Genomic DNA, 12,377 nt, shown 5'->3' on the forward strand with positions numbered 1-12,377 from the left:
AAATAAATTATAGTAAATCCAGCATTAAGGTAGAACCTTTTAATAGTGGTAACGTGGTTCTGTATTAATGGACAAGGACAGATGTTTGTGATAAATCGTTTGATGAAAAGGACTACAACTTGCAATATGTATAATGTGATCCAGTTTGGGTAAGATACCTGTTTATCTAAAACCTCAAAGGATATATATATATAATACCAGAATATTCACAGTTGTTATCTCTGGACTATGACATCATGGAGCTTTTTTTCTTTTCTTTTCTTTTCTTTTCTTTTCTTTTTTGTTTATGTGTATTTCCTAATTTTTCTATAATATTTATTATTTGTAAATACTTATTAAAGGGACACATAACAGCGTTATGCTGAAGGTTACTGGAATCATTATACAACATGGGTGGGGAATGATAGTGTTGTATGAAAAAAATGGCTGGTTTTTTTTCTAAATTTGTTCTGAGTGATATGAATGTATGTTGATTTGATCACAGTGGCCCCAGAGTTCCTTGTGCCCTTGGTGGATGTGACTTGTTTGCTTGGGGACACTGTGATACTACAGTGCAAGGTCTGTGGGCGGCCGAAGCCCACCATCACCTGGAAGGGTCCGGACCAGAACATCCTGGACACCGACAACAGCTCCGCCACATACACCGTCGCCTCGTGGTAAGCCGATCGCCCCGGCATCACGCCACCAGCACCTTAGCGCAGCACCGAGAGCCCCGATCTGGGATGCAGCTTCTGTTCTGGTTCACAGTCTTTCCCAGAGAAGAGCCCTGAAGCCTATTCTAGCTCTGACACTTGGCCTTGATTAGAGGAGAGAGCGAATAAAAATCCTCAGCCTGAGCGGCTCACGCTGCAGCCACATGTCACCAGCCTGAAGTTCGTGGTGGGCAGCAACAGCTTCACTCGTTGCTCGGCACCACGTAGGCGTACCTGGGACAACAGAACGCTTTGCAAAGACTGTGTTCTGGACCCACCTATGCAAATAAAGAAAAACATAAACCTTTATATACCATCTTAGGTCAAGCATGAGCCACACTTTTGAAGAGCTTTTACAGTCACTGCCTTACATTCCGCGATTAGATGCCATCTCCCTGTGGCCCCTAAGTAATGCTCTAAGTCAGAAGTGGAGAAAGCTCCAGACCGATAGTAGGAATGTGGTCCCCAAATCTGGACATTCTGGTATTTTTGTGCCCTTAGGATGCTGTGAAACAGTGATACATTTAATTCCTTACCTAAGAACAATTTTATTAGGAAAAAAATGATTCATTGCAAAATGTGCAGTAAAAAAATCAAGCTGCTTCAAGCATGCTTCTACACAAAAACACTGTTTAACAAAACTTGGCTGACTGCCTCCCAATCATTCTGTTAACATTTATTGTTTACTAATTATAAACTTTATTGTGTATTACTGCTTACAGTGGACAAGCAGTAACAAGCCCTAAATGCTTAAGAAACATTTATGGAAGGAACACCTAGAATCAAGAAACGTTAACCCATTGACTTAATTTGTGTACATGGGAAATGGAAAAAGACCTTCATTCCTTGGTATTCCCAGCAGAGACTCCCTGTCCAGATCATAAAATACCAGTGGGTCCAAGGAGCTTAGTGTGAGAGGCTGAGCTTGTGAGGAGCAGCAGGGTGGACACAGCCCTGGGGAAGGGCGGTGCTGACCATGACTTCCGTAGTTAACCCTTTCAGAGCAGTTCTGCCCTTGGGATGTTCCTCCCATACTGGATGAGCGGGGAAGTTATCGTTTAGGTGAAGGAATTTACCCTTTCTTAATTCGCTGAATTCTTTTGAGGGTCCCACATGTAGAATTTGAAATACCTGAACATTTTCATTCTTTAGTCTTTCCTTTTTTGTTGCACCATTCATTATTGATCTGTGAGATGGAATATATTCTAGGACAAGGTTACTAGTGAGAATACTACTAATATACTGTGGACCAGTACTTGTATAGGACTTTATGTATTTTAAAGCATGTTCTAATTCTTATATCATTTTACTCCTTATGTTATCTCTCATTTACAAGAAACTTGAGAGATGGGCATGGCCAGAATGTTTTCCCCATGTCAGGAAGTGGAACAATAGAAAGGTGAGGCGATCACCCAGGGTGTGTAGGGAGATAAGAGACAGGGACTAGACCTCGGGCCTGAGGCCTCTCAGCTCAGCACCGGCGTGCCAACCCTAAGGGATTTTACCCATCAGCCACTGTCTCATCACTCAAGTCTGAAGGGCATCCTTCTGGTGTCTCTAGTGATTCTGGGGAAATCACCCTGAAGATCTGCAACCTGATGCCCCAGGACAGCGGGATTTATACCTGCATTGCAACAAACGACCATGGGACCGTGTCAACGTCTGCTACAGTTAAAGTGCAAGGTATAGTCTGTTTGTTAGGCAAACTTTTCTAAATAATGTTTTTAAACATTTTTTAATTGTAGTAAAACACACACAACATGAAATTTACCATCTTAACCATTTTTAAGCGTACAACTCAGCCGGCATTAAGTACATTCACATTTGTGTGCAAGTGTCACCACCATCTGTCACAGAACACTTTCGTCTTCCCAAACTGAAACCCCCCCTGTGCCCATTAAACACCAACTCCCCATTCCTCCCTCCCGCCTCCCCCGGCCCCCACCATTCTACTGTCTCTGTGAGCTCGTGTTAGTCAAACCTTTTAAGCGAACACTATATGGGCTCCCGGAGACCTGGGGAAGAAAAGGTCCATTGTGAAATTTCCAAAATAAGTTCTAGCAAACGTGGAGGGAGCAACTCTTTGCTAAGAGCTGTCTGTGGCCTCCCACAAACCTACTGAGGGTTCCCTGACCACGCGTGATCTCAGTGTGCAGGGTCTAGCTGAGGAAGAGCTTCAGACGGCCGGGCATGTCCCCCAGGTCTCCCTTGGGCCTGGAGAAAGGTATGCATGCCACTTGGTGGAGAAGGACACAGGAAAACATTGAGACACAGGTTAGGTAACATTTCCTAGATGACGATCTACCTTGGTGTAAAACGCGGAGCTCTGAAGAAATAGCACTTGGTCCTAATTTCTGTCTCTGTAGGTGTTCCAGCGGCCCCTAACCGCCCCATTGCCCAGGAGAGAAGCTGCACCTCTGTGATTCTGCGCTGGCTGCCCCCGTCGAGCACGGGAAACTGCACTATTTCTGGTTACACCGTGGAGTACAGAGAGGAAGGTGCGCTGTCTCCTCCTGCTCTTGTTTTTCTGTTTTCTCTTCCTCCCGAGGAGCTCCTTCAGAGTTATAAGCCTATTATAAGCCTATCCCATCCTTCCTTCTCGTGTCTTCCAACTCAGCACAGAGGCCTCAGTGCCAGACTACAGCCGCCTTCTGACCTCAGATGTCAAGCAGCTGTCTTCACTAAGATGATGTAACCCCCTCCCCGACATGTTTATAACCTGGGACAGGTTTCAAAGTGTCTTCACGTGCACTTCTCTAATTAACATGCTCAATCACGATTGAGGACAATTGGGCCCACTTTATAGATGAGTAGGCTAAGGCCTAAAGAAACTTAAGAAAAACAAGGTTGACTGGGCACAGTGGCTCACACCTGTAATCTTAGCACTTTGAGAGGCCAAGGAGGGAGGATTGTGTGAGGCCAGGAGTTTGAGACCAGCCTGGACAACATAGCAAGACCCCATCTCTACAAAAAAAAAAATGCTTTAAAAATAAGCTAAGCATCATGCCCATAGTCCCAACTATTCAAAAGGCTGAGGTAGGAGGACAGCTTGAGCCCAGGAGCCGAGGCTACAGTGAGCTATAATTGGGCCACTGTACTCCAGCCTGGGTGACAGGGCCAGACCCTGTCTCTTAAAAAAAAAAAAAAAGAAAAAGAAAGAAACACAAGGTTGTAGTTAGTAAGAGGCAGAGCCAGCAGTAAAACCCAGCTCTCTAGTTTGCTATTAACCACTTCGGTACGAGTGTGGACCATAGTCGATAGCCACAGATGAATGCGCACAGCGACTTTAGCCGACAGCCATGATATGAAGGCACGCAGCCGAGCGTCGACTTTAGCGTTAATAACAAAACTTGACTTTTCTGATTTTTCATTTATCAAAATAAAATTGTGAACATTTAAAAATGATGTAATAAAAACATATATTTATATGTTACCTATTCTGATTTACATTACAAGTAAAGCTCCCCATAAAGTAAAACAAGCTTTCAGTGCTTTCAAGCTTTCCTCATCACACAAGAGCAAAACGGATTTGTCATCAATGCACAGCACAAACTATCGTGCGGACAATGAGTGCCGGCTGTGGGCAAGGTTTTGTGGCCAGTGAGCGCCGTACCCAAGTGGTTAATAATTAGTGATCTTTGTCCCAGATAAATAACCAGGGTAGTGTGATGAGATACCTCCTGCCTCCAGATAAAATTTAGAGACAATATATAGTTTTTAATTGTGCAGTTTAAAATTGTGCAACTTATACTTTTAAAATTTGTTAATGTTTACTTGCTCTAAAAGTTCATGTATTTCTTCAGGGGTTAGAAATAACTGAGATTTCCATCTTGTTATAAAGAAGAATTAGTTAAAATAAAAAGGTTCCAGATAGCTTTAATTGTTAATAACAAATCTCTGAGCCACATAATGAATCGCACGATCAAATTGAAAGCAACTGCTTGCTGCCTCACCAAACCAAAATTATTCATTTTACTCTACTTTCTGATACTCTTACTATTTTAACTTTTTTTCTGTGTCTCTTTTATTAAGCCTGCCCTAGTTTAATTGAAATTAAACTATTTATTTTTGCATCTTTCTTAAGCCATTCATGCTTAGGTCTCCAGGGTCCTCACCAAGGTGTTAATGCTGAGCTGGGAGACACATTCCATAAAGTTCATATTTGCCTTATAACTATTCAGTTAATAGTGCATCTTGTTAACTAAGTTCTCTTGGGCAAATTGTTTAATATTTCTGAGGCTCAGTTCCTTTGGATAAAGGATTATGTAGGATTAATGCTCTCTACATCATTGGGTTTGTGTGGATTTACATGAGAAAATTAAATGAGAGAATTATGTTGAAGACACTAGAAACCTTCCACATTACTTTACATGTTTATAGTGCTCAATACATGTTAATTTCCATTTTGTTTCCGTTTCCAAATGCATATTTTTTCTCATTTTTTAATAAATTTATAATATATTCTTCTAGCGTATTAAAAATTTACCACATATCCCCTGTAAATTCTGCTCTTCTGTCTCTGCTCACTCTCACATTTGCACATTTGAAAAAGGACAGAATCTATGGGCCAACTTCTTCCACACCCCTCACCATTTATTCAATCATTTAGGAAACTGAACCCAAACTGCCACAGTTGGCCCATAACTGTCCCTTAAATTAAATGTGTCAATTTTCCTTTCTTTGTTTGCTGAAGGTCTTTGAAACAATGTCCCTGTGCATTTTCTCTTTCTCTCTTCTGGGAAACTGTCACTAGGTTCTCAGATCTGGCAGCAATCGGTAGCTTCGACCTTGGACACTTACCTCGTCATCGAAGACCTTAGTCCTGGGTGTCCTTATCAGTTCAGAGTCAGTGCCAGTAACCCCTGGGGAATCAGCCTTCCTAGCGAGCCCTCGGAGTTTGTGCGACTTCCAGAATACGGTGAGTCCCGGCCAAGCCCACGACCCCCAGGCAGTGGAGGCACCTGGCCAGCTGTGACAGGCCCACTGGCACTGGCTGCTCACTGGCCACCATGTGAGAAGTGACCTGAAGCTGCTTCAGCTTCAGTCAAGCAACATTTTAGAGGCCTGATGGAGAGTGTTTCCATAAAACGTGACTCCAGGCATCTTGGGAAGATGTTAGATCTGCCCCCAAGCCTAATCTTGGGCCTGCCAACACCCTGGGGGACCGGGTGTGTCTCCCAGAACAGAGAGGAACAGAGTCAAGAGTCATGAGTCCCTGGGCTGCTGTCTGCTCCTCCTCAGAGACAGGAATACAAAGCCTCCTCCCTGGACACCCCTGCCAGGCACAGTCATGCTACCAGCGTTAGGGACAGCCCCGTCACCAACTTAAGGGAAGAGAAAGCAACCTGCTTGAAGGACTTCACCACAAAATAGATATTTGATAGTTTCCTCACTCCTAAGTATCCCAGAATTTCTTAACATGGGTATATTTTTGTGTAGATTTGTTGAGAAATTAACTAAGATAAACATAAAACTAGTTAAATATGAGTATTTTACAAACATGGTCCTTATCTTGCCCACCAAGTCACCTTGGTTTTGGGGACATTTGGTAGAGGAAACTTGCCAGCCTAAAGAAATCTCCAAGTAGTGGGATTTGGGGCCGTGCAAGGGAGTGGTCTATGAGGGGGGTGTGCAGGGGTAGGGAGTGGTTTACCTGCCTCTCTTTGGGTTACGGGAATCCTGCAGTCTCTAGAGGGGGCTTGGGAACCCCTTTACAGCCTTGGGCTACACCCCTGTCCCCAGCTGAATCCGGAAATGCTCTCCAGCTGGGCCCCCACTGCCAGCCCGGTTAGCTCCCTCCCAGTGGCTTTGACTTTGTTCCCAGGGCCTGTGACTCACTGGGAAACCTTGGCTCTGGTTCTTTGTTTCCTCAGCATTCAATGTGGACAATCCACCTTCGGTCTCAGCCAGGCTGTGCTCTGAGCAGCCCGCAGGGACCGGCTCTGGGGTCAGACCAGCAGCGCTGTGACTTGGCCTCTCTCCTCCCCAGCCACTGACTCAGCCCTGCGCCTGCACAACCACTGTGCAGTGTGCTCCTTGCGAGCCTGGGTCCCCAGCAGACAACACGGATGTGTATTGGTGTGCATGCCTCTGTGTGTGTGTGTGTGTGTGTGTGTGTGTGTGTGTGTGTATAAATCATGGCCAGGAAATTCACACATCATACGAGCATACGCTGTCAAAGAGTCTACTTGGGCATATATTGCAGGCTAAGTTAAATCATTCAATGCAGCAGATAAGCTCATGAATGCTAAGAACAGCGGGGTGAGAATGAGACATTTTTGGAATATCTTTTCTTTCTCTCCTTTCTTGACCCTGTTGCTTTTCCCCTCTTTTCTCTCTGCAGCCTCCCTAAGACCCTAATTCTCACTGGCGTTTCTAGGTCTTCACAGTGTTTTTTTCCTCCCCCTTTTTATTTTTTCAACCAAATTTCTGTTTTAAAATATCCAGAAGTCACACATCTGATTGTGCTGAGTTTCCCCCCCATTTAAGTAGATGGCAGAGAGAGTCTGACTCTGTCATGTCAGTTTCCCTTGGATGATATATTTAATACTTTCAAATAACATTCCAGAGAATCGTGGCATTTTCCCACTGAGTTAGATTCCATATTTAGCCATGAGAGTTGCTTTGGGTTTATGCTGGAGCTTTTCTGCTAACGTTTTCTTTATTTTTCTATGACATCCTCAATATCATCAACGATTTTCTCTCTTCCAAAGATGCTGCTGCTGATGGTGCCACCATTTCTTGGAAGGAAAATTTTGATTCGGCTTATACTGAGCTGAATGAAATTGGAAGGTAATGACACAGTGTTCTCTGCCTTCGTTCATAAGTATGTAGCAACAGCACAACAGAGCAATGACTTATTTTTGTAATTGTTTCTTTTGTAGTTTTATTCTCTCTATAGTATGAAAATGATGAGAATATTTATGTGTACTTCCTACTTCTTTTTCTAACTTCTTAACTTAGGTGCTTCATTCATCAACTCTCTGCCTTTATTCTTTTCTAACATAAGAATTGATGGATCAAAATGTTCTTCACAGTACAATTTTAGCCATATTTTCTAAGTCTTGATATATGGTATTTTCATTATTATTGAGTTCTATATATGTTTTCTTCAACTATGAATTTTTCTATGACCCACTTATAATGGAAAAATGTTTTAAGATGTATGAGATTTTTTAATGTATGAGATTCTTAAAAGTATCTTTTTGTTACTGATTTCTACCTTAATTTGCATTGTGGTCAGAGAACTTAGTCTATATGATATTGATTCCCTGATTTTTGTTGGGACTTCCTCTATGAGTAGTCCGTGGTCAATTTTTGTTAAAAGTTCCACTTTTTACAAGAGTTCCACATCTTGAGAAGAATGTATAGTCATTAATTGTTGGGTATACCCCTCTACGTATGTCCATGTGTCAAGCACATCAATTGTTTTGTGAGTATTTCCAATCTATGCCCCCCACATATATACGTGCATATGGTACTTTCTCTCTCTCTCTCTCTCTTTCTCTATGCCTACCCCTCTCTTTTGGTTAGTGCGCCCTCAAAAATAAACAGAATAAAAATATGACTTTCAATAGAAAAATGAAAAAATGAAAAAAAATCTATCACCTGGCCCATAAAATAGTTGATGGGAGAGAAACAAAAGGAGTTCATTCCTGTGCATGCATTGGTCTCCATTTGGTCTGGGTGAGGAATGTGTGTTGACCTTACAAGTTACCCACCCAGCCTGGAAGGAGAAATGAAAGAGAACCTGCTAACAAGGGGCCATTGGCATCATCTGGATCTCTGGTTGGCGTCTCTAAATGAAGTATAAAATCTCCTAAGTATGGTGGTTGTAACAGAGATTGTGGGAGGAAGCCAGAATGTTCATTATTTCTGTTTCTTATGCAGGAGTCACAATGTAATTTCATTACAGTATCTTTCATCAAAAACAAACTTCAGCTCTACTTTCCTGTCTTCTTTGTGTAGCCAAACAAACAAACAAACAAAGGCCAAAGGAAATGTATGTGATGATGCTGTTTATCTCTGAGCATCTGTAGTGTTCCATTTCCTATGCATGTACTATACAAACAGTATTTAATCTAATCCTTTTAACACTGTGAGGTAGTGTTTGAGTATATTTTCAGTAAAGGAAACTCAGGCTCAGGGAAGTTCAGTAATTCCCTCAAGGTCCCACAACTAGTAAGTGTACAGCCAGGATTCAAATTCTGGGCTCCGCAACTCTAGTAAAACAAAGACTAGTATCTGTCATTTCTCATCATAACAATTATTGTCAAAAATAAGTCTAGTAATTGAAATCTAGTTTGCTGTTATATTGAAGTTTGTGAAGCTAGATATGAGCCTAATAATGAGCAAACCAAATCACCGGCTGGTTCTAAATGAAGCTGGTTCTGTCACCTAGATGCCCCAGGTAGTTCCTCCCTCAAACATGTGTTTGCTGTTGTTAGCCATAGGCATGTTTTGGCAGAATAGATGGATGTTCTGCTGTTTCTCAAAGGGGAGATCAATCTGATTCAAAGTAATCAATAGTTGTTTTCTTAAAAAAGAAAAAAAAAAACCTCATCACCAAGAGCCTGAAGCTTTTTTCTCTCCTAAGAATAATTCTCATATTTTCAGAAGATCTTTCAAAATGTTATACATTAGCATAATAGAAATAAAACATGGAGATTCTTACATGAGACACATGAAATATTTCTGTGCTAGGGCCATACAAGTGAGTCAGCTTTCGCCAGCATGAACAGCTGTGGACACAGCTGGTGCCTGGAAGCCCTTTCAGCAGTGTCCGGCTTTGCTTTTGATGAGTATCTACTTTTCAGGGGGCAGTACAACTTTTGGCCACACAACATCTGAACGTTCAGTGTGCTGGCTGCAGGGGAGTGGAGGCCATTTTGTCAGGCACAGCGAGTTTCTGTTCCTTCCCGAGACTCAGCATTTCCAAAGCACCAAAGCTCCGTGACCCCACCCACACTTTTAAAATCCACCCTCTAAAATGTTTCCCTAAGAAGTAGGAAGCTCCTCTCTTGACCATGTCTGTTGACATGATCTGGGAAAGAGGGCGAGAAGCCGCGTGGACGCATCACTCTCTGGGATGTCAGAGTGTCCTTGGAAGAGTCCTAATTAAAGACTCAAAATGATTGACAGGTGGTGGAAGCACGAGGAAGTGCACTTGACATGCAGCAGAAGTCAGTGTCTGGGTGGCAAAAAAAGAAAAAGAAAAGCAATTGAGAGAGGAAAAAAAAAACTTTTTCCAGCATGCCTAAACCTAGAATCCTGGGCCTACATGACTCTCCTGTTACAAAGTGCTCTCCAGTGATTAAATATTATAAAAACCATGGTGATAGAAGGAACATCTTCACTTCTACAGCACATGAATAAAAGGAAAGAACACGTGAGCATGGCATATTTAACTGGCATATTTAACATGGCATAATAAACTACATAGGTGCCAGTGCAGTTTAAAGAAGCCAGGGGCATATTGTCCCTGGGAATGCTGACTGGCTGCCTGTACAGAACCCAAAAAGGTAGCAGTGTTGGGCCTCTGGTTAAAAGTGTGGCAGGTATCTGGCATCTGTTGGCAGATAACACATTTGCCTATTTTCACTCCCTTCTAGACGTCATTAAACTACAATAGAGGGCCAGATGCAGTGGCTCAGGTCTATAATCCCTGCAATCTGGGAGGCTGACGCAGGAGGATCGCTTGAGCCCAGGAGTTGAAGTTGCTGTGAGCTAGGCTGATGCCACTGCACTCTAGCCCAGGTGACACACGGAGACTCTGTCTCCAAAAACAAAAAACAAAAACACAAACAACAAAAAACCATAACAGAGGAAGTTTTTTAAGTAGGCACATAAGGATGAGGACATTGGAAGAAGAGACAACAATAAAGTATTAGAAGGAAAAAACACAAATGAAAGAGGGAGAAATGACCAGGAGACCTGTGTCAGCCATGGGATCAAATGAGGGGCTGTATACATTTGCAGCAGAATTCCCCAAAGCTCAAGTATGGGCGGCATCAGGTACCTCTGGAGTAGCTAGAAAGAGGATGCTAAAATTGGAAGGGCTGGCTGAAAGTGTTTGAGAAGTTCTGTCTCAGGAGAGAGTGAAAACAGATGCCTGTGTGCAGCCCGCCATCCTTACCTAGAGGCCCGGGACTGCTACCTTTTTAGAGCCTACACAGGCAACCAGTTGGCATTCCCAAGGGGTAGGCTGTGGCTCCGGAGCTCCTCCCCAGCTTCAGGCATCTGTACGGTTGTCCTCCTCCACCCAGGGTAACACTGGAGTTTTCTTTTCTTTTCTTTTTTTTTATTTTTTTTATTTTTTTCATGGACGAGGTTCTGGGGCCCCAAGAGAGGGGGCCCCAGAAGTCGCCCTATTTTCTTGAAAGGGTAAAATGGTGCATCTCTGTCCTTGGGGACAGCAGGCACAGTCGAGGGGGTTGAACCGCACTACAAACGGGAACATTATGAGAGTGTATGCATGCTGGAGACTGAGAACCCCAGTGCTCTCCAAAGTAACAACCAGGGCTTTACCCTCTAGGCAGAAAGTAGGAGGCTCTGGCCAGCCCAAGAGGAAAGACTTAGAGATACTAATTACAGAGCTTCCCCAAGTAAATAGTCCAGTCCAATCACCCTAAAGTAAAAGTTGACAGGCTCTGCCCATGCACTCGGAGCTTCCAAGTAGCTTTTTATTAATAGCCTTGAACTTTTAAAATGAGCCAAGCCCCAGTGCCAGCCCAGATGGAGTAAGGCCACTGTCGCCTTTGTCTCCCACCGGTTACAACTAGAGTCCCCGGACAAAAAACAAAAAGCAGTTACCTGAGGATTCTGAAAAGTAAATAACAGGAGGATTGGAGAGGGAAGTCAAGACCTGAAGAATGACAAAGACAGTGGCAGTGAGATTTCTGTTCGTTTTCGTTTTTTTTTTTCTTTCATTCTTCTTTATCTCCCCAGCTTGGACTCAAGCATGGGCCAAATCAGAGAGCTGTGCAGCGTGCACAGAGAGCCAAAACTCCAAGGAAAACCCACGTTTCTGGCCAAAGGACAGGGTAAAGGGGTCCTCCCTTTGTGCTGGAAAGAGCAGAGAAATTCCTGCATTTTTTCTTTCTCTCTCTCTTTTCTCTCACTGCTTCACCCCAAGGGCAGTCATGTGAACTGCCTGATGGTGCAGGAAGCTAAAACTCTGAGGCAATTCCAACTTCTTGGCCAGACAACCACAAAAAGTAGGCCGGGGAGTCAAAGAACGTGGGGGAAATCCCAGTGGGGAGAAAGCAAAAGAAGGGGATCCCCTAATTCGGAAACAGCACAAATCCTGGGGCACTTATAAATGTGTGCATGTACAAGACACACACAAAGCAATACAGCAAGGCTTGGAGAACTGAACTACAATATTACCCACTGCTCAGTCACCCTGCAGTGACTGATTAGTCCCAGACCAAACTTTGAGTGGTGCTGATGAGGAGCAGCCCTAAACACGGTAGCAAATAGTTTGAAAACTGAACTGACAATAGAACCACCTCCCACAGAAGGTGAGACAGAACTTGTAGTCTGATTCTTACCAGGTTGATTGCCGACTAAAACATACAAATAAACAAAAAAAATCATTTCAGAGGATTTTAACAGGACCACAGTCTTATAGCATAATATCAAATGTTTAGGATTATTCCACATAACAAAAATCAGAAAAATCTG

At 43.1% G+C, this 12,377-nt stretch overlaps 1 protein-coding gene across 17 annotated transcripts in view; it reads left to right on the forward strand.

Moving 5' to 3' along the window:
* Positions 1-12,377, forward strand: part of KALRN (kalirin RhoGEF kinase) — a 653,674-nt gene that overhangs the window by 625,954 nt on the left and 15,343 nt on the right. For all 17 annotated transcript variants that reach the window (XM_020287013.2, XM_020287027.2, XM_020287016.2 and 14 more), the window contains 5 exons: positions 485-656; positions 2,254-2,375; positions 3,059-3,190; positions 5,446-5,610; positions 7,406-7,484. In XM_020287013.2, the coding sequence (XP_020142602.1) occupies positions 485-656; positions 2,254-2,375; positions 3,059-3,190; positions 5,446-5,610; positions 7,406-7,484 (670 nt within the window). The remainder of the gene's footprint in view (positions 1-484; positions 657-2,253; positions 2,376-3,058; positions 3,191-5,445; positions 5,611-7,405; positions 7,485-12,377) is intronic.

The sequence above is a fragment of the Microcebus murinus genome, chromosome 1 (genome assembly GCF_040939455.1).
Source record: "Microcebus murinus isolate Inina chromosome 1, M.murinus_Inina_mat1.0, whole genome shotgun sequence".
NCBI lineage: Eukaryota > Metazoa > Chordata > Mammalia > Primates > Cheirogaleidae > Microcebus > Microcebus murinus.